Source organism: Diabrotica virgifera, chromosome 8 (assembly GCF_917563875.1).
Source record: "Diabrotica virgifera virgifera chromosome 8, PGI_DIABVI_V3a".
NCBI lineage: Eukaryota > Metazoa > Arthropoda > Insecta > Coleoptera > Chrysomelidae > Diabrotica > Diabrotica virgifera.
In genome coordinates, this window is record NC_065450.1 from 157,842,886 (window position 1) to 157,866,075 (window position 23,190).

The 23,190-nt window shown below is 33.2% G+C and overlaps 1 protein-coding gene across 1 annotated transcript in view; it reads left to right on the forward strand.

The window, feature by feature from the left end:
• Positions 1 to 3,775: 3,775 nt before the first annotated feature.
• LOC126890409 (fibrinogen C domain-containing protein 1-B-like) overlaps positions 3,776 to 23,190 on the forward strand; it is a 29,770-nt gene continuing 10,355 nt past the window's right edge. Inside the window, exons 1-4 of the mRNA XM_050659314.1 lie at positions 3,776 to 3,947; positions 11,524 to 11,584; positions 12,392 to 12,478; positions 22,433 to 22,654. Of these exons, the coding sequence (XP_050515271.1) occupies positions 3,891 to 3,947; positions 11,524 to 11,584; positions 12,392 to 12,478; positions 22,433 to 22,654 (427 nt within the window). The 5' untranslated portion in view covers positions 3,776 to 3,890. The remainder of the gene's footprint in view (positions 3,948 to 11,523; positions 11,585 to 12,391; positions 12,479 to 22,432; positions 22,655 to 23,190) is intronic.

The following is a 23,190-nucleotide window of genomic DNA, read 5'->3' on the forward strand; positions in this document are numbered from 1 at the left end:
CATTAGATTCTTGACTATATCAATTATTTCTTTTATCTTTTTTTAATACATTTTGATAACATCACTCTTCTACTTTCACTTGGCATACTTAGAATTGCCCTCTCTTCATTATTTTCTGTCTTATCTTATTGCAAAATAAAGGTCTCTGGGATTAACAAATAGAATAACTCCTAAACTAATTAATGGATCGGTCTCAAATTTTAAAGGTTTGTTAAGTACGCCAATACCCAACTTTAAGTGGAACACTAAAGTTCTAAGTTAGGTTTAGTAAAACTTATTAACAAATAATAATTTTCACTTATTTAGCAGTTTGCGTAGCAACAAATTAACTTTTTAACTTTCAAAAATCGGCATTTTGAAGGTTTTTCAATGTTCTAGAAAGATGAATTTTGTAATTTATTGTCAACTATTTAGCTTTTAAATGAAGTGAAAAAAATCGAAAAAATCGCGATTTTTGCTAAATGGTTAATTATAAAACGGACGCGAAGTCTAGGTAGAAACAGGTAGGTTTTCTTCCTATAGGACTACATTAACTAAAAAAGTAGTCAGCTACCTGGATCTTTGAGTGATTTGGGAAAATCCTTATTACCCTGGACGAAAATTCAACGTAAACGAAGCATATAACGAAGAAAAATGTCCTGGTTGAAAAATCTCAGAGCAGGGTTCGCAGGCAATTCAATAGAAAATATTATTTTTCCATTATGCGACCTCAAAGATAAGGATTATGATGAAAATGATTTCCAACCTACATCGTGGAGAAGGCACGTGAAGAAGATGAAGACCAAAGTATAAAAATTATATAAAAAGGAATGAATCCCTCTCATTGGCTGTATACCATAATAAAAATTACTAAAGAAATAAAAATCCTCACTTGTAGATGGTATATAATTTATTTAAAAATTGTTTCTAAAAAAGATTCAAGTTGGACTCAAAGTAGGTATCTAACAAGTACATCACAAACAAACGGTTTGGGACTAATCAGTCCATCATCAGGTTAGACCTAGAAATAAGTAAACCATCCAGACCCAAGGCAGTTGAAACTAGCTACTGAGGTAGGTTAAATAATGACCTTACCAATATAAAAATTATATTTTTCATTACTTCTTTTGTTAGATATCTTATGCATATCTTATTTAGTTAGCTTGCCTCTTACTCTTAATTACTTACTCCGAATTGTTTTAACATTAAAATTAAAAAATAGCAGCATAAATAATTCAACTCTGAGGTTTGGGCAATTCCAAAAAATTCCTAATTTTAACCATTCTGTTGCTATTTATGGTCTATTAATCGTTGTAATGATAATGTAAGAGATTACCTACTTGTTGTGTTTACCGATAACCACAAAAATTGTGAGTATTTTTCTTTAAACATTTGCATTTTCGTGCCACTGGAAACCTAAATAGGATTGATAGTTTTATACAAAAGTATGGCGTAACTTTCAGTGTGCGTTCCATGAAATTATGTGTTTAATGATATCTATTATTTAGGCATTCTTGATTTTTTTGCATCGTGTTTTGATTTGTTATCATTAGTTATATAGTAATATAGTCCAAGTACCTACCGAAGCTTAAAATAGTACAAAATCTCGCAATTTTTACAGAATGGATCGATTTTCTTGAAAATTTGAAAATAACTATTGGATAGTCCAAGGATCAAAATCTATATGATGCCGAAAGGCGCTTTTACCATGGGCGGTGGTTGCCACCCCATCTCGTGGGTGTAAATTTTTTATGATATCTTGACCGCAAAACTTGGTAAAAATATTCATTCTAAGCAAAAAACGTTCTATACATTTTTTTTATAAAATTAATATTTTTCGCTTTATTCGCTATGAAAGTGTTAGTTTTATATTAAAAATATCAATGTTTTTAATATAATTTCTGCTAATAACTCCAAAAGTTTTCGTTTTATCAAAACAACTTTATTTAACAAAAATATACCTTTGGAAAAAATAAACAAAACCGTCTTTTTTCATTTTCTTTAAAACCAATAGTAATAGAGCTATACTTTATTATATGTTAGCTCTTCTTCATCAAATGCTAAATATTGTAGTTTCAAAGCCAAAAACGGGAAAACTATGCATTTTTCGAGGGTAACTTGTTTAAACTAATTTAAAGTGTTTAAGAATGTCTATCTCTATAAATAAAAAAAAAACTATCTAGCTCAAGAATTAAGTGACTTATAATGAAAAGAATGCCAGTCTCTAATTTTTTCAGCAAAAAAGTGATCGGAAGCAACCTCATAATCACCATCCTTATTAAAATTCGCCATTGAGATTATTTGGTATTCCTTATTTCTGTATTGTTAATAGAAGTTTGACCGGCTTAGATTGATTATTTAAAAAAAAATGGAGTTAAAAGCGATTAACCAATTTTTGTAGTTTGGAAAAAATGGCTTTTTCTTCAGAATAGAAAGGCTAGCGTTAGCGATACGCAAAAATGTTTAAATATAAAATTGTAGCTTATTTAATTCCCAAGAACATGGTTTGAAACAATTTTTTCTGTGGTAAAAATTGAGTGAGCCATTGACAATTAAAACTTGTAATAACATGCAAAAACCACCTTTACCAACCCTTTCAAAGTCACCTCTTTTTGCGACTGAGGATTTTAAAAAGATTTAATATTAATAATCTTATAGATCTTGCAAAATCTTACAAAATTTATTTTACCAAACTTTCTAAGATAAAAAATAAAAAAGTTACGGTTAAAAAATCAATATATGTTTTGGGAAAAAAAGGAGAAATCCAATTGGAAGGATAATAATGTAAGTTAGTGGTGTTTTTAGTCATTGGCCTTACTCATTATTTTTTATTTATGTATTATTAATAGATTCTAGAAGCTTGAATGAGTTAAAATGATTAGTTTTTAAAACACTGGAGTTAAAAGCGAATAAGGGTTTTTCTAGTTTGGTGAAAAATGCCATTTTTTCTCAATACTTACTCTACTATACTCTCTGCCATACTTATTCTCAAATTTTCAAGCAACTCGATCTATTCTGTAAAAATTGCGAGGTGAAAAGCTTTGGTTCCTGGACTAATACTCAATATTTTTATACGAGACAGACACTTGGACTCTTCGCGCAAGCGAGCGCCAAAAAATTGATGCCTTTAAGATATGGTGCTGAAGAAGAATGTTGCGCATATCTTGGACAGCTCACAGGACAAACGTTTCCATTCTAAACCAACTCGAGATTTAAAAAAAGCCTGTCCACAATATGTCTGCAATGAATTCTGCAATTCTTCGGTCACGTGGTTCGCAGAGGTGACGATAGTTTGAAGGGATTATTTGTTTCTGGAAACAGTTATTCCGGGCAGAAGATCAGGATGACGATCACCAAGTAGATGGTCCGACCAAATTAAGAATTCAGCTGGAAACTCATTTTGCGAAGCTCTTAGAGCAGCTGATCTCGGATAAATCCGAGAGACATGGCTCATATTTTTTTTGACTTTCTTAATCTTAGCACAAAAAAGTATCAACCGATTACACTTCTAAGAAATCCCGTGAGTAGCAAATGGCATAAACATAATCTAATACACCTGTAATTAACTCTTTTGGGAGTTAACCATTAACCAATCCTTAAATTTTTTTAGTATTTTCAAGTATTTTCTAAAAGCAATGGCTTATTGTGGGTTCATTAAAAAAATGGTGTCGCATTAAATCGCAATAAATATTGTCGCAACTCTTAAATACCTAATCTCTATACCTAATACAAATTTTCAACATAGTGTTTTTGTAAACATTTATTTTATAGTTTTCTAAGCTTGTAATCGGTTTAATAATATTTTCTAATTTATCACATTTAATCTTTTTCCCTATAAAAGGTAATCTGTATAAATATTCGAATATAAATAAAGGCTGTATTATTAAAATTAAACAAACACAAATTGTAAAATGTCCGTATCTACCAAATATATGGGTTTAGCCGTAATAGCAAGTCTTATTCTCTCGGTAAGTAATGACATGTGTTATATTTTTGATTATTTTTTTTTGTATAAAAATAGATACTTTTACCAGAAAAAATCCCAATTTTTTCTAAAAAAAGGTAACACCGGTCATATTAATAAATATTTTTAAAATTTTCTTTATTGTTCTTATGGTCGATTTCTCATACCTGCGTTAATCTATGATTCAGTTGACCGAGGTTCACCGGTGAACTTCGGTTTTGTTTGGAATGCATTTCTCATTGTTAGCGCACGTTCTACAGCTTTCGAGAAATGCCAATAGATGGTAAAAGGTAAAAAACTATCGCCATTTTGTACGACCTTTTTTATGCTGGTTTTCAGTCCCGGCCCTAGGGATTTTGCCGCCCTGGGCAAGATCGCGACCGCCGCCCCTCCCCCTTGGTATACCCAAAAACTCAAAAATTTTACCATGGCTCTTAATTTGCTGAAATATATCACTTAATGCATTAACGGTTGTGTCTATAATTTTTAAATAGAAGTCAACTTTATATCGTGTCTCTGGATCTAGGTCCATACTTACATCTTCAGCCTCCTTTTCGGATTCTCAATTTCTAACTTTGATAAGCCCTTTTGCGTCTCTCAAATTGCTCTGGAATTTTTAATTACTTCCGAGGGACTTAAAATGAAATTCCGATTTTTCTAATAAACTAATAGCTTGATACGCTTCCATATCAATTCTCTGCATATGCGGATACGTTGATGTGAAGTAAACTGTCATGTCATATTACCACAGAGCAAAGAAAAGTAAAATCACGGATTTGATTTGCCAAACAGCTTGCCTCATGAGCAACCATTTTATCGTTGTTTTTATTCACAGTGATTTCTACAAGAGCATCGTAAATTTCTTCAATTTGGTATCTAATGGGAGCAATTGCATCAATTATTCTACTTTCCCATATAGTTTCGGACAAAGGTTTCAATGTTAGGCTAGAAATATGATTTTTCAGCATAGTCCAACGATGAATAGATGCTGAGAAAAAGTTGTAAATTTTGTCACTAAGGAAAAGGAAGGAACTGCAAACTGTGAGATTTTAGCAGCATCGTTCACGACTAAGTTAAGTGAATGGCTAGAACATGAGAGACAAAATGCTCTAGGAGTCATTTTCAAAATTCTGTTTTGAACTCCCAAGTTCTTCTCTTCCATGCTTGCCCCATTATCATACCCTTGTCCTCTCATATCTTCCAAAGGTATTCCCAGTTCATTCTGGGTCTCTGTAACTCCCAAGCTAGTGGTTTCCACTACAGGCACAAATCCAAGAAAATGTTCTTCAATTTTAACATTTTGTGAACAAGAACCTAAATCGACAAAATGTGCAACAGTAGTCATCTGTTCCACCCCAGCAATATCAGATATACAATCTAAAATTATGCTATAATACTGTGCTGATTTCAAAGAGTTTAAAATTTTATTTTTGATTTGGTTATGGAGAAGCTGAATAATTTCTTTTTGAATACGTTTTCCCAAGTAGTGATACTGCTCGTTACTCCCATAACTTAGTCTCCTAATGTGCTCTTGTAACACAGAATCATTACCATTGTTTTGATGAAAATGTTTATCAGAATCGCCCCTCATTGGATGACACTGATGTACTAAGAACTGTATTATTGATATAAGTCGTTGTATTACATTTTTCCAATGACCAGTTTCTGAATTTAGAACTTTTTGTGTTTCTTCATCTATGATTTTGCCCGATTCTAGTCTAATTGCTAGTTCTACCCTCTGTCGCTGTGACTGTAGATGAGCTGGAGACTTAGCGTGGCTGGACAAAGCGTCAGCTATATGTTTCTAATTATTATATCCATTTTCAGTAAAGTTAACTTCAAGTGAATTTAGTTTAGTTCTGATCCTACTATTTTTATTCGATGAAGAAGAAAGCGGTGTTGTCGATTTTCCTTCGAATTGCAATTCCGAACCATGCAATTGTTATTGTTTCACTTACTTAATTCTCGTTTTTATAGTTGCATTGTTGCCGCTCTTGTTCATAATATTGATTTTTTATAATATTAAAAATATAAGTTATTATTTCTTCAATTTCAAAAATTGGTTGTCCTCTAAAATTTGCCGCCTCTGAATTTGCCGCCCTGGCAGCCGCCCAGTTCGCCCATTCCTGGCGCCGGGCCTGCTGGTTTTGAATAAAGTTAAAGTTAAATAATTTATAGTCAAATAGTCATTTTGATAATTATAAATAAATGTAACAAAAACGAAAATAATGTTATCGTTTATCGTTAGGCTTAATATAATAAAATAGGTTATATTTATATTATGACAGCGTTACGTGTTAATACAACGCATGCATAATCCATGGAATCATCTGAACTGGGTTCTGAAATCTTTGAACGGCCGAATTCCATCGTTCAAGTTGAACGTAGACTGCCATCGGTTGAATGTGAATTGGGAAAGACGATTTTTAATTTAAACTGACGTTCACTAAAAGTTCAGGTTAAACTGGAGTTGAATTCGATATGAGAAATTGGCCCTTAGACTTTTTTACAGACTGTTGGTTTTCAGTCCCAGAAAAACAGTTTTTTTTTCTGTTTCCAAGTATGTGTTATTCACGCGTCTTTCATATTTTCTTCATTTCTTTCTCATTTAGTAATTATTATTTAATATTCCATATTCCAGGAATATATAGGGTGGAAACCTCTTTTGGAATAAAACTATTTCTGTCCTTTTTTTTTAATTATAAACGTCGAGACCAGTCGATTTTTAGGGCACTTTCACATGACAAGCGCTTAACCCGCGTTGATAACGCACGATTACAACTACTCACACATGCTAACACGTATTTAACGCTCATGAATCTTAGAGATTTTTTCAGTGGTGAAGGATTCGTAAGGAATGTTACTAGGGTGTTAATGCTACTGGTGTGTTAAGAGGTGTTCGTCGTATCTTCAATCCGATCATCTTCATTAAAGTTTATTTTCCCAAAACTCATGAATTTTTTGGCATGGTGGTATTAAGTTTCGTTCTTCTTGCCGAGCACCTATAGTGCGTTGGGGAATTATCTTACGGTCAGACGTCTGTATTTTGCGGCATGAAAAAGTTCGCCTGTTCGCCATGCCTGTGCGGCATGAAAAAGTGTTATTAACGCCTGTCCAGTTCTTCTCTCCTCTCTTGCCCTCAGTTTTTCCTTGGCTGATTAGTTGAGGGATTACGTATTTTTCCTCTCTTAGGATATGGCACAGGTATGCAGTTTTTCGTTCCTTGATTAAGTTAAGCAATTCTCTCTCAGTATTTGCTCATCTTAAGACTTCCTTGTTTCTCACCCTATCTGTCTATGGTATGCGGAATATTCTTTGCAAGGTCCACACTTCGAAGGCTTATCAATGGAAGATATTTTCAACGTCCATGTCTCCATGCCGTATAAAAATATGAACCATACATAGCACTTAACCATTCTGTAGCGGAGATTGAAGGAAATTTAATAAAATCTTGTCTTGCTTATTCGTTACGTCATTTTATTTCTTATTGAGGATCCCATTGACCATTGGTCATTCACCATCATTCTTAAGTATTTAAATGTTTTCACTTGCTCGATTAGAACATTGTCTACTTGCAATTGTACGCATAAAAGTGCGCCCTTTCTTACTGCCAGGCATTTATTTTTTCCAGCATTGCCATTTAGCACCCACTGCATATCATTTTCGTTATCTGTTATTATCGCGATGTCGTCGCGCGTCGACGTAACGAATGTTATTTATTGAGTACCTGTTGACTTTTATGCCACAGCCAGTGTCTTCAAGTGCCTTTGCAAAAACATTCTCCACATAGAAGTTGAACAGCACAAGACACAAAATACACCCCTGTTGCACCCCTCTTAATATTTTAAATTCCTCGTTGTTCGTTGATTTGTTCAGCCTCACTCGTGCGTGCTTTTTGATTCCACTAGAGTTTCCGGATAACTCTTATATCTTTCTAACCTTCGGATGACCAAGCTGAGGAAATTGTGACCCCAGCGTAGGTTTTTCTTTAATAAATTCAAAAGTATTTTTAATTTTTAACTCATTATTTTTTTATTTGACTTTAATATCATTCTAGATATCCTCATATTTTGAAATAAAAAAAAAATCCCTATATTTTACGAATAAAAAATATATTCTGAAGTTGATGTTTAGTAAGATAGCGTCTATTGTGTGTAATTACAAGTAGTTTTACGCTAACGACGACGACTTTGCAAAGTAACAAGACACTTACTCAACATACACACTACACATGACACTAATACTCATGTTGTGACTGGCTGAATGACATAAAGTCCATTCCAAATAAAAAATTAAAAATAAAAAAAAAACTTTATTTTTTTGTTAATATTTTTGACCTGGGGTCATTCCCCCCTCCCCCCTTGGTCATCCGTGTAACAAAAAAAGTGGTCATCGGAAGGCTAATCAATATGAGCTTTGTGTAGCATTTTTATCATCGCATCGTGTTTTACGGTGTCAAACGCTTTTTAAATATTTAAGGAATATGATGATTTTAGCCTTTAGTTGGTCCCTGCAGCTTTTGTTGTCTAGTTTTGCTACTTTTATAGCATACTCCACCTCGGCACGAATAATGGGAGGACCGGACAAAGTTTCTGTGGGTTGGATAGTAGTTGGCAGCTTCGGTCTATTGTTTGCAAAGAGGGACAAAGCATAAATCTGTCCAAATTTTAACTAGTTCTTCCTGGATATGTATGTAGCCCCTTGTTCATTTTTAGGCGGGTTTCGTGGTGTTTCTTGTATATACGTGAAATTATATCTTTAACATTTTTTTGTAGACCAAAGCTATACCCCTCTTCTTGTAGTGATTCTAATTATTTACCACGTTCTTTCATCCAGGTCTCCTTTGCGGTTTTAATGCCTACTTTTATCGTAATTTAGGTTTATTTGCGTTTATGTAGTTCTGATGAATTTTGTATTGTCGGCGTTACTCCATTAGCTCAAGTATCTGTTCCTTCATCCATTAGGCTATTGATTATATTCAAAATAAGATAGTTAAAAGGAACTACAACGTTAACGGGGTTTTATTATTTCAAATAGTCAATGGACATCTATATATGAAAAAACCGTGAAGTGCTACCATTTAAAGGGGTGCGTTTTTGAGAAATGGGTGAATTAGTTCCTGGGCACAGGTTACATTAGGGTGAGTTCTATGCACTTTTGGTACAAACATACCTACATAAAATATGTTCCTGGTTAAATTTCCTATCTAAATATCACTTTTTAAAGTCAATGATACTATTTTTACAAAAATATATTCAAAAGAAAAAGCACAAAGAAACCCAAAAGAAAGCAATTTAGCTTTTTATCCCATAACTTTTTTCCACGAGGATGTAGGTATATACATTGCTTTACAGAAAAACAACCTACGTATTTCTTCTTTGAAATGTTGTGTAGTAGAGGTAATTAGGATTTATAGTTTTCGAAATATGATTTTTCAAAGTTCGCCACTCACAGCAATTTTGGGCAATTTTCCTTGTTATTTCACAAATATTGTTCTGTAACTTTTTTCTACGGTACATTTAGGTATATGCAATGGTACACGTAATAGGAATAGAAATAAATTACCTTTAAAATGGTCTACTGTATAACGTTGTACGACTTTTTTTAAAGATATTATGATTTTTTAAGGTTTTAAACTTTTAACACAAAAAACATTCAAACATACATATGTATTACAAAAAATTCTAGGATTATTTTTGAATAAGATATTATTTTTCAAAATGTAATAAGTACTTGCAACGATTTTTGATTTTCGGATTATTTTTTAAATTTCTCATTATAACTTTTTTTTCTTGTACATGAATATACTATATATTGCTCAATAAAGAGGGCTTACTTTCTGTTCTTTAGAATGGTGTATCATGTATATTTAAATAATGGAAACCGAGTGATTCTTTGATATTTTTTTACCTGTATTATTTAAAATGATTTATTTTACAAAAATTACATTAACATTAGTCTTAGAAAACATCACTTTAGTTAAAATTATTTAAACGTTGACATTTAAAAAAATTTTCAAAATCAAGTTCCATCTCTTCGTTAGCATTAGCTTCAACATCTTCCTCTGACACCTCAGTTATCTTAGAGTTCCCACAATTAGTACCCATACACATGCACCCTTTGCAGAATATTGAACAACTAATTCCTATCTTCCTACAACCGCAGGTTTTTGTACATCCTTTGGTATATTTACATGCTATTTTTTCAAGCAAAGCTTGTGGTGCAGGAGCTTTGACAGTAAATATTGGAATTAATCAATATTTTAAAGTTTGCCCGACCGAGTCAAGTGGATTCAAAGTATTACCTATAAATAAGAAGATTCAATCATAACACACAATCACGTAAAAAAGTTATAAAGAGAAATTTAAAAAATAATCCTAAAATCAAAAATCGTTGCAAGTACTTATTACATTTTGAAAAAGCATATCTTATTCAAAAATAATTCTAGAATTTTTTATAATACACCATTTTAAAGTAAACAGAATAAGCTTTCTTTTTTATTTGATAATATATACCTAAATGTAGAAAAAAAAGTTATAATGGGAAATTTATAAAATAATCGTAAAAAATATAAAAACTCGTTAAAAGTATAAAATCATGAAAAAGATAACTTCTTTAAAAGAAGTCGTACAACATCATACAGTAGAGCGTTTTAAAGGTAATTGATTTCTATTCCTCTTACATGTACCATTACATGTACCTAAAGTTACGTAGAAAAAAGTTACAGAACAATATTTGCGAAATAACAAGGAAAATTGCCCAAAATTGCTGTGAGTGGCGAAATTTGAAAAATCATATTTCGAAAACTATAAACCCTAATGACCTCTACCAAACATCATTTTAAAGAGAGAATATGTAAGTTTTTTTTTTCTGTGAAGCAATGTCTATACCTATATCCCCGTGGACAAAAGTTATGGGACAAAAAACAAAATTTTTTTCTTTTGGGTTTCTTTGTGCTTTTTCTTTTGAATATATATTTTTGTAAAATGTAACTTTGACTTTAAAAAGTTATATTTAGATAGAAAATTTAACCAGAAACAATTTTTATGTAGACGTGTTTGTACCAAAAGTGCATAGAACTCACCCTAATGTAACTTGTGCCCAGGGACTATTTCACCCATTTCTCAAAAACGCACCCCTTGAATGGTAGCACTCCTCGGTTTTTTCATACATAGAGATTCATTTACCATATGAAATAATAAAACCCCGTTAACGTTGTAGTTCCTTTCTATAGTACATAATCAATGGCCCACATTCGTTTTTGGGATTTATTTTAATTTTACTTGCTAATATTTCGTCCGTTTTGGCAATGGCCATTTTTATTCTCTTACTGGTTTCCTCTATGCAATTTACCTGTATATTTCTCAGGTTCTCGTTGATGTGGACACTTTATATACTTCTAAGCTTTTAAGTTTCCTGTAGAATGTCTTCTCTGCATGATCAAAAATTATGTACACGTTTCCGGTCGTTTTAAATTTCTATCTCCTTAGGCGATCAGAATAATCGAATCAGAGTTTGTGTTTTAATGTATGTTTTGTTATTATAATTATTACCACACTTACATAAATAATCATTTTCAGATATGTGGCGAATATCTAAGGAATGATCAGAAAAACCATGTTGTGCAAGAAAAAATAGAGGGTAAGTAATTTCTCTAATACGTCTTACATTCATCATCAAATTTTACTGTTGGCCGAAATACAACCCGAAAGCTACGAATATGGAAAATCTACAGGGGCCCTATTATTCCACTTTAAACAAGCTTTTGACAGAGTAAAACGTAAATAAATATAGAAGACACTACGTAAAATGGAAATCAGTAAAAAAATACTAAAAATGATAAAAGTGGCAGTCAGAGAAACATAGAATATTGTTAAAATATATGGCAAAGAAACAGATAAATTAAAATTCAGTTAGGGGGTCCGACAAGCGAATCTACTGTCATCACTGCTGGTCAGCATATTTCCTAAAATAATTGTCATCATAAGGAATCCGGAATTATAGGACAAGATTTTGTGTCAACGAAAACCACAATGCCTTGCACTCGCTCATGACTTAGTACTGATATTCAAAAGTGAATAAGAATTAGACAGAAGTAAATTTGGATGTTTTAATATATTTTGAGAAATAGTCTTTTTTTATAGCTGCTTTCAATCTCTTAGATTGGTCTTGATATGATAAATTAAATGTCTGGCCTATTGTGTTGGACTGTTGGAATAAGAATTATTATATTGTTGGTTAAGCCATTTAAGTAGGGTCAAATATTCATTAAATCTTTATTCATGTCTCTCTCTCCTTTTCTTTCTCTATCTTAATACCAAAGAAAACATAAGCTAAGCTAACATGTATTTTTCGTCTATACTTGATCTGATATTTTTTTATAGTGATATAATATTTTTTAGTAAAATGTGATTATAATAATTATAAAACATATTAAACTTTTTTTAGAACCCTCATCAACATTTAACAAATCCGCATATTTTGGTATGGCAGATGGTAATGCTTTTAGAAATTGTAAGGAGATATTAGACTCAGGTTTGTATGTCCCTTAAAATAAACATAACTAACTATACTCACAGACAAAAATATTGCATATGCATGTGAAATGAAATGTTTTGTGCTGCCATCCGTCTCCCCATCCCCCAGTATCATAGGAATATGATTTCTTCTCCGAATGCGATGTTTTTAAGTGTCATATAAATGCTATAGAAAGTTCACAAAATTACATATTTGGGAACTGTGATAACGGACCAACTAGATCCAGACATAGAAATAAAACGTAGAATAGCAATGACTAAAACTACTTTTATGAAAATGAAGTCATTCCTTTACAATAATCATCTCAGTTTAGAACTAAGACAAAGAATGATCAAGTGCTATGTTTGGTTCGTACTTTTGTATAGTGCAGAAGTGTGGACGTTAAATGTATCGATCATGAACAGAATTGAAGCATTGGAAATGTGGATTCATAGGCGGATGCTGAAGATACCCTGGATAGCAAGAAAAACTAATGAAAAAGTACTAAGGAAGGTCAACAAAGATAGAGAACTGCTAAAGTAGCTAGCTCTCCAAGACGAAATTTTTAAATAACACGACGTGTTCTGAGGAACTAGAAACCTCGAATAATTTTAGTGATGACAACTTTAGTATGGTTCTGATTAATATCCGTTCTATAAGAAATAAAACTGACGAATTATTTTTGTTTCTGAAAGAATTAGGATTTCCCCCGATAGTTGCGGTTACAGAGCACTGGCTTGAAGTCAACGAGCCTTTTTTTGTAGAAAAATATACCACAATTGCTAGGTATGATCGTCCAAGTTCAGCTCATGGAGGCACCCTAATTCTTTCTAGAAATAATGATTTTTCTCTGATTACAAAATATGACTTTCTGTTAAATGAAGCCTTCTTTGAGTTTTCCCTAGTTTATAATAAAAATCTTAATCTTTACATTATTTGCATCTATAGATCACCTGACTCCCCTGTGGAACTATTTTTTCAGAACCTGCTAAATTTGTTAGATGACTTGCCTCATAGAAGCAGAAAAATTCTATGCGGGGACTTCAACATTAATTATGATGCTGCTTGTGCTACCCAAATGTCCTTGGTCAACATATTTGAATCATATGGTCTCTCTATGCACGTTAATTCTCCTACATGGATTACAAAAACTTCATCTACCATAATTGACTATATTGTCTCAGATTTCTCACCCCTTGATGTCTGCTCTACAATTATTAATGCGGGATTATCAGATCATGAAGCAGTATTTAAGAAGTTTGACATCTTCAGCAAACCCTCCTCGAAAACCCGACGTTTAGGTAGGATTTTTTCCGCTCGGAATTTTCATAAATTTCAAAATTTATGCTTAACTTCTGAGTGGCATTTTCCTTCTGCGGACGTGGACTATAATTTCAACGATTTTATAGAAAAGATTGTCTTTATCTTCAATAAGGCATTTCCTTTAATTTCAATTAAGCCAAAACATCGCAAACCCTGGGCTACAAAAGGTATTCGCATATCAGCCAAAAATATGCGCTCACTATTGTATATCAAGAAATTTGCTACCAACGTCTCTGTCACTCAATATATCACCAAGTACAGGGTAACCTATCTAAAGCTCATCAAATCAGCTAAAAAAGCCTACTATCAAAATCGTATGGAAAGCTCTAAAAGTGTTGCAAAAGAAACTTGGTCCATAATAAACGATCTTCGAAATAGAACTCACGCAGTTCAAACATTTGCCCTTCCAGACCCGGAAAATCTAAACGAATATTTCGTTAATGTGAGTAAAAATATAACTTCTACTATTTTGCCACAAAAAGATCCCATTTCCTATCTCCCCAATTCAGGAGTGTTCTCGAATTCATTCTTTTTAAGACCAATCGATATATCTGAACTGATCCAAACTATCAATAGTATCAAAAGCAAATCATCCTGTAGTACTGATGGACTATCCATAAAAATCTTCTCAAATCTCACAGAAAATGTGTTGGAAAACCTCGTCTCACTAATTAATGATTCCTTTGAAAGAGGCAAATTCCCAGAGTGCCTAAAGATAGCCATTATTATTCCCCTTCATAAGGGTGGTGAAAAATCTAATGCTTGCAACTATAGACCTATTGCCTTACTACCGGTACTTTCAAAAATTATTGAGAGACTCATAAAAACCCGTCTTATGTCCTTTCTCATTAATAACAACATCTTATCCCAAAATCAGTTCGGCTTTTTAACTAATAAATGTACCACTGATGCCTTGTTTTCTGTATTTCATGAGGTTTACCGAGCACTAAACAATAATTTTTATACTGCCACTGTTTTCTGTGACTATGCCAAAGCTTTTGATTGTGTAAATCACGACATTTTGATTAAAAAACTAAATTTCTATGGGATTCGAGGTATTTCTTATATCCAGTCTTACTTGAATAATAGGAAACAACTAGTTAGAGCAAATGATACTGACTCTAGTCTCAAAAACATTGTATGTGGAGTACCACAAGGTTCAGTATTGGGTCCTCTACTGTTCCTTATCTTTATAAATGACATCACTAACTTAAAAATCGATGGAAAAATTTTTCTTTTTGCTGATGATACCAGTATCACTTGGAGCAACTCAACTATTGCATCTCTTCATGCAACTATAACTTCTGATTTGCTTACGATAAAAACCTGGTCTGACTCTAATTTACTCTCTTTTAACGTGGATAAGACAGTAGCATTATCCTATAAAAGTGCTCTTCAACCCCTGCTTGTTAATAACAGCCAGATCTCTACCGTTGATTCTGTAAAATTTCTTGGTATTTTTTTAGACAGCAACCTCAAATGGTCCCTTCATATCGATGTGTTAAGTAAGAAACTCGCCTCAGCCTGCTATGCTATAAGATCTGTTTCGAAAGAACTCAATTTAGCATCTTCTAAACTAACATATTTTTCTTTGTTCGAGTCTCATCTTCGATATGGTCTTCCTTTTTGGGGTTCTAGTACAGCTGCCCAGTTAGATGTTATTTTTAAATTACAAAAGAGAGCAATAAGGTACCTGTTTGGCCTCAGAAGAACAACACATTGCAGAAGTTACTTCAAAGATCACGGCATTTTAACCCTTGCATCTTTATATATTTTAGAAACTGTTTGCTTAATTCGTAAACACATGCATGTCTTTCCAGCAAGGCCTCGTCATGACTACTCCACCAGAAATTCAAATTTTGATGTCTATTTACCGATCCCGTCCTCTGAGTTAGTAAAGAAATCTATATTATATTCCGCAAAAAAACTATAAAACCATCTTCCTTTACAACTCAAATCTGCAACATCTTTCCCCAAGTTCCGTAAAATGACAAAAGCTCATCTATCTACAAGACCATATTATTCAGTAGAAGAGTTTCTTAATGACTAACTAAGAAATTACAGTAATGTACAAGTAACCAAACTTATCTATACTTGGGTGTCACATGCAGCAGCTTAAACTTATTAGTTCCTATGTCTATAAATAGTTTACTTTATTGTATATTCACTTTGCAATTTCTATAAATTGTTGCAATATATCGATTTTGTTTTTTTTTCTTTACTTTATTAACTTATATTTTGTATTTATGTATATTTTTTTTTATATTGACGATTTATCAAATTTCAGAAAATCGTATTTGTTATTGTTATTGTTAGATATTATTTATTTATTTTTTTCTGACTTTAATTAAGCTTTGTCCATAAAATTTGTATTTTCAGTGACAATAAAGCATATTTCTATTCTAAAGACTGTTAAATATCGAAAAATGTCTTATCTGGGACATATAGTGAAGGGAAGTCGATATCAAATATCACAAATGATCCTTAAAGGCAAAATAAAGGGCCGTAGAGGTGTAGGAAGAAAACAAGTTTCTTGGTTAAAAAACATTCGTGAATGGACTCAGATATTAAATGCAGGACAATTATTCCATATTGCAGAAGATCGAGAAGCCTTCGCAATGGTGATCGCCAACGTCGGATAATTCTGGTATGGCACGTGAAGAAGAAGATAAATGCTATAATCTAATTTAAATCTCATATGGGCTATGTGGTGGCCAATATAATCTTTAAATTGAATCTTATTAAGGTAAGTATTCACTATTCTAGCGATAGAAAGACGTGCATTAGCACCAATATGTCATATCCAATATGGCTTGCAAATGGCAAACATGATCTTCTAAAATGTTTTCAATGTACAGGTTAGTTGGCATTCTCCTAACCACCTCCACATGTTCGGTATGTCCTTTCAAAGGACTGCGGCTCTGTTTGCTTTATTCACCTAATATTCCACTTCTGTTTCGAGCTTTCCGTAGCTAGATATTGTGATTCCTAGATAATTAAACTCCATGACTTGTTCCATTATCTGACCCTGCAGCTCTAATTTACACCTTATTAGATTTGCTGTTATAACCATGCATTTAGTCTTTTTTGGGGAAATTAACATGTTAAATTTTCTACCGGTTGTAATAAATTGGTGCAGCTTACGTTGTAAATCATCTTCACTTTGAGAGATTAGTATTGCGTTGTCTGCATAGCAGATTATTTTAAAAATGTATAAACATTCTCAATTTCTTTGCAACACGAAAATGCAGCAGCTCCATAATATTATGGTCAAATCTGAGAGTGCAGGAAGAGTCTATACTGGTTTCGGGGTTGTTTCTCCTCATCAGTAGTCCCATATCCTCTTCTCTCAGATTCTTCCACGTACCACACTTTAGGCCTTTCCGAATTGCAAAGAAAGAAATGTCACGGATGAACTAGGGCTATCTACCGAAAAACAAAGTAAGTTATCAATCGAAGTAGCACAGAAAACGACCATAAATATCGTCTCCATACCACCAGATTGACAACAGGTGGAATACTTTCTTTGGTTACACCTCCTGAGATTTTCAAAATTTATAAATCATGCAGGATGCCGTAGAAATAAAGATGAGAGAATTTTAAATAATTCACAACTCATCTGCTCAGCGTGGTAAAAGCTCCAACAAGAAAGATTCCTTAATACTCAAACAAAAGAGTAAATGAATTAAAAATGTATAAACATTCTCAATTTCTTTGCAACACGAAAATGCAGCAGCTGCATAATACTATGTTCAAATCTGAGAGTGCACTAAGAGTCTATACCGGTTACGGGGTTATTTCTCCTCATCAGTAGTCCCATATCCTCTTCTCTCAGATTCTTCCACGTACCACACTTTAGGCCTTTCCGAACTGCAAAGAAAGAAATGTCACGGATGAACTAAGGCCATCTACCGAAAAACAAAGTAAGTTATCAATCGAAGTAGCACAGAAAACGACAATAAATATAGTCTCCATACCACCAGATTGACAACAGGTGGAATACTTTCTTTGGTTACACCTCCTGAGATTTTCAAAATATATAAATTATGCAGGATGCCGAGGAAATTAAGATGAGAGAATTTTAAATAATTCACAACTCATCTGCTCATCGTGGTAAAAGCTCCAACAAGAAAGATTCCTTAATACTCAAACAAAAGAGTAAATGAATTAAAAATGCATAAACATTCTCAATTTCTTTGCAACACGAAAAATTTCCTGCACTCTCAGATTTGACCATAGTATTATGCAGCTGCTGCATTTTCGTGTTGCAAAGAAATTTAGAATATTTATACATTTTTAATTCATTTACTTTTTGTTTGAGTATTAAGGATTTTTTCTTGTTGGAACTTTTACCACGCAGTTGTGAATTATTTAAAATTCTCTCATCTTAATTTCCTCGGCATCTTGCATGATTTATAAATTTTGAAAATCTCAGGAAATGTAACCAAAGAAAGTATTCCACCTGTTTTCAATCTGGTGATATGGGGACGATATTTATTGTCGTTTTCTGTGCTACTTCGATTAATAACTTACTTTGTCAGATTATTTTAAGTTGTTTTTCTCCCATTTGGTATCCTTGTTTTATTCTGACTTTCTTATTATTTCATCCATGATCAGTCTTATCCTATTAGGTCTGGATCCCGCGTATGAAAAAAAGTTGATTAATAGCAAGCTGAAAATTTGTTAATAGCTTAAGGGTATATTAATAGTCGGACAAACTTTGATATATGGGAACACTGGAACAGGGGAAGTTTTAATTGTGGAACAGGTTAAAAATTTGGAGCGATCAGACCACGAAAACGGCACACGTATTTTGTCCGATAGAACAGACTTAAACTCTTCGAACAGAGATTAAACTCTCATGCAAAAATCAGACTGCTATTTATCACCAAATGGGCGTTTTAATGAGTGGAACATGTAGAATATGTCAAATGACAGGAATTATGACCGGTGATAAATAGCAGTCTGATTTTTGCATGAGAGTTTAATCTCTGTTCGGAGAGTTTAAGTCTGTTCTGTCGGACAAAATAAATGTGCCGTTTTCGTGGTCTGACCGTTCCAAATTTTTAACCTGTTCCACAATTAAAACTGTCCCTGTTACAGTGTTCCCATATATCAAAGTTTATCCGACTAGACACCCTTAAGGTATTAACAAATTTTCAGCTTGCTATTAATCAATTTTTTTTTATATGCGGGATTCAGACATATATTGCCAACTTCAATTAGACCAGTTAGTTCTTCTTCTACTTTTACTATTGTGTTGTTCTGGTAGATATTTTCGATGGGTTTAATTATTCTTAGAGGTACCTCTCTTGCGTAAAATAAATGGATAACGTCCTTTAATTTGACCATGTCAAATGCTTTCTTCTTCTTCTTCTTTAAGTGCCGTCTCCTAATCGGAGGTTGGATATCATCATCACTATCTTTACTCTATCCACCGCTGTTCTAAAGAGTTCTATAGAACTGCATCTAAACCAGTCTGTTAAATTCTTTAACCATGATACTCTCCTTTTTCCTATACTCCTTCCGCCTCTTATCTTTCCCTGTATTATCAGTCTTAGCATTTCATATCGCAGTCCCGTCATTACGTGTCCCAGATATTTTATCTTTCTTATTTTTATTGTGTTTATTATTTCGCATTCTTTATCCATTTCTCGCAGTACTTTCGTGTTCGTTTTCCTCTGTGTTCATGCTATTCTAAGCATCCTTCTGTAACACCACATTTCAAATGACTGTAGCTTATTTATGTGTTATTGCTTTAATGTCCAGCTTTCAAGTCCATATTGTAGGATCGAGAACACTTAGCATCACACAGCTCTTACTCTCAGTTCTAAGCTAAGGTCTTTGTTGCAGAGAACTGTTTTCATTTTTGCAAACGCATTTCTTGCTATTTTTATCCTGGTCCTTATTTCTGTTGTTTGATCATTTTTCTCTGAAATCCAGGTTCCTAGGTATTTGTATCTATCAACCCTTTCTATCGGTATATTTCCCAAATGTATGCTTGTTTGTATGTATGTTTTCTTAGTTATCATGTATTTGGTCTTTTTTATATTCATTTTTAGTCCATATTCTTCACAGAAATTGTTTGTTTTGTTTAGTAGTAGTTGGTGTTGTTCAGCAGAGCTTTCCATAATCACGGTGTCATCTGCATATCTTATGTTGTTAATAGATCTTCCGTTAATTATTATTCCTTCAGTTTGAGATAGCAATGCTTCTTCAAAAATGGCTTCACTATATGCATTAAAGAGTAATGGGGACATAATACATCCCTGCCGAACTCCTCTCCTGATTTCAATTTCTGGACTGGGTTCGTTATCTATTACAATTTGTGCTCTTTGATTCCAGTAACGGTTTGTTATTATTCGTAAGTCCCTTGAATTTGGACTAATTTTTCATGTCTTACTTTGTCAAAAGCTTTCTCAAAATCAACTTAACAAACATGCACATCCACATTCATGTCCATGCATCTTTGAGCTAACACATTAAAAGCAAATAACGCCTCTCTGGTTCCTAGTCCGTTTCTGAACCCAAACTGACTATTATCTATTCCTTCTTCCAGTTTTTTATTTATACGACCATGTATTATTTTCAAGAATAATTTGAGAATGTGACTTTTTAATGATATTGTTCTGTATTCACTGCAATCTTTAGCGTTTGTATTTTTAGGGATAGCACAAAAGGTTGAGAGCAACCATTGTTTTGGTATGTTTCCTGTTTTGTACACTGTGTTAAACAAGTCTACGATAATGTCTAAGGTTTCATCATTTATGCATTTTAAGCTTTCTACTGGGGTTTGCTCTGGACCTACTGCTTTACCATTTTTGCTGTTTTTTAATGCCAATTTAATTTCTTCTTTTAATATCTTTAAAATCGTATCATCTTCTACTTGAACTTCCATCTGCTCTATTCTATTGTCTTTGAACAATTCATTTATGTATTCTGTTCATCTCTTTAATTTTTCGTTGGTACTAAACACAACTTTCCCATCTGTATCTTTTAGTATTCCCGGTTTTCTTTTTCTGTTGTTCTGAGTTAATTCCTTAATTTTCTTATGTGTGTTAAAATTATCATGTCTTTTCTGGTGTTCTTCTATTTCTGCGCATTGTTCTTTTAACCATTGTTCTTTAGTCTGCTTAATTTTGGATTTTACTTGTTTATCCACAGTTTTGTACATCTGACTATCTTTGTTTTTATGTTGACGTCTTTCTTCCATTAAATCTACGATTTCCTCCGTCATCCATTGTTTCTTTTTGTATCTGGTTGGTGTAAGAATTTCTTTTTAACATTTATCTATTTCTGTCTTTATTAGTAACCATTTTGTCTCTGTTTCAGTATTTTGCTGGATTTGTTCTTTATCATTCATTATGCGGTTATTCATTTCATCTGTCAGGCGTTGCTTTATGAGTGGGTTTCTTAGTTTACTTGTATCGATTTTTACATCTGTTGTTCTGCGTTTTATTATTTTCATTTTGAGCCTAATTTTGGTCACTACTGGGTTGTGATCTGATTCTATGTCGGCACCTGGATAGGTTTTTGAAGATATAATTGCGTTCTTGTATCTTTGTCTAATCAATACATAATCTATTTGGTTTCTTACAATTCTCCCTTCTTGATCTGCTGGTGACTTCCAGGTATATAGTCTTCTCTTTGGCATTTTAAACAATGTATTAGTTATGACAAAATTATTGTTTTGGCAAAATTCGAAAAGCCTGTCACCTCTTTCGTTTCTGTTGCCCAGACCATATCCTCCTGTACATTCTTCTACTTTTTCGTTTCCAACCTTTGCGTTAAAATCTCCCATTATAATTGTAACATCCTGCGTTTTAATGGATTTTAAAATATTGTCTAGGTCTTCGTAGAAAGTTTCAATATCGCTCTCTGGTTTGTCCGCAGTCGGAGCATAAAGTTGTATTATGTTTAATTTGGGTTTATTCAGATTTAATTGTAAGAGGATAATTCTGTTGGAGTATGGAATGAAATTTACTACAGCTTTATCAATGTGTTTGTTTAGTATTATCCCGACACCATATCTGTGTGAACCGTCTTGACTTCCTGAATAGTATATTGTTTTATTGTTGATTTTCATCTTTCCTGAGTCGGGCCATTGGACATCGCTGATTCCTAAAATGTCTATATTCAGCCTTTCCATTTTTCTAACGGCATTATGTACTTTTCCAGCTTGATGTAGACTTATAACATTCCAAATCGCTACTTTGCAAGGTTTTCGCATGTTGACGACCGGGGAGGCCTTGCAGTCTTGTGAGTTTCCTCCTCTGCCGGATCTTGTTTTATTAGTTTCATGATCAGTAGAGTGTTTGGTTATGTTGTTAGTCATAATGATTAACTAGGGATGCTCTATGAGCCTTTAACGCATTGGTTTTCCGTTGCCTTATGCATCTCCACGCTGTTGACCATGCCTGGTTCGTCCGCCTTTAGAAATGATTTCTCATTTCTAGGAGTCTAGGACAAGAAGGTGCCCTTCCACTTACTGACTCTTCCACCCGAAGCTGCTGGTCAGTAAGTGGGGGATTGCTTATACTGGCAACCACTCACAAATGCATTCTTAAGGTCCACGAAACATAAGTATGTCAGTTTGTTGTATTCTAACGATTTCTCTTGAACCTGCCTCGTTATAAATATTTTTTATAGGTGTAAATACTTCTGGAATTTACGAAATACAACCAATTGGTTCCAATAAATCAATAAACGTAACATGTGATATGGAGACAAGAGGTGGCGGATGGACAGTAATACAAAGAAGAATTGATGGATATGTTGATTTCTATAGAGATCGAAGGGAGTACAAATTTGGGTTCGGAGATCTATCTGGAGAACATTGGTTAGGATTGGAGAACATTTATCATTTGACAGGTAATTGTATAATATAGTCAGTTTAAAGCTAATAAGTTTGTTCTAAAAATGAGTGGAGACCATTTATAGCCAGTAAATGAACGGGAAATATGGCGATACCATGTAATTTTCAGGGTCAACTCCAAATTGCATGAAAATTTGAATTTAGGTTATACTTACCCTCCACTTCAAAGCCGAAATTGTACCGTTTGCTGCTTTGCTAGGAGAGTGACAGTTTCTTGAAGGTGAAAAAACACGCGGAAATAAATAAACTGACCAATTCTAGGCAACTTTCATTCTATAAATATTTTTAAGTAAATCAATACTTTACGAATTATTTGGGATTGAAAATGTTTATTTTGCCACAAAAAGAAACACGTTTTTAGGCGATTTCTCGCAAATACCTTAAGAACTAAGTATTTTATCGAAAAAAATGTTCTTAGCAAAAATGTAACAAAGAAAAAAACGAAAAGAGATGTCTATTCATGAAGTCTATAGACCCAGGAAAAGCAAAGTTATAGCTTATGACAATAAGTTCTTATTCGTCAAATTCCAAT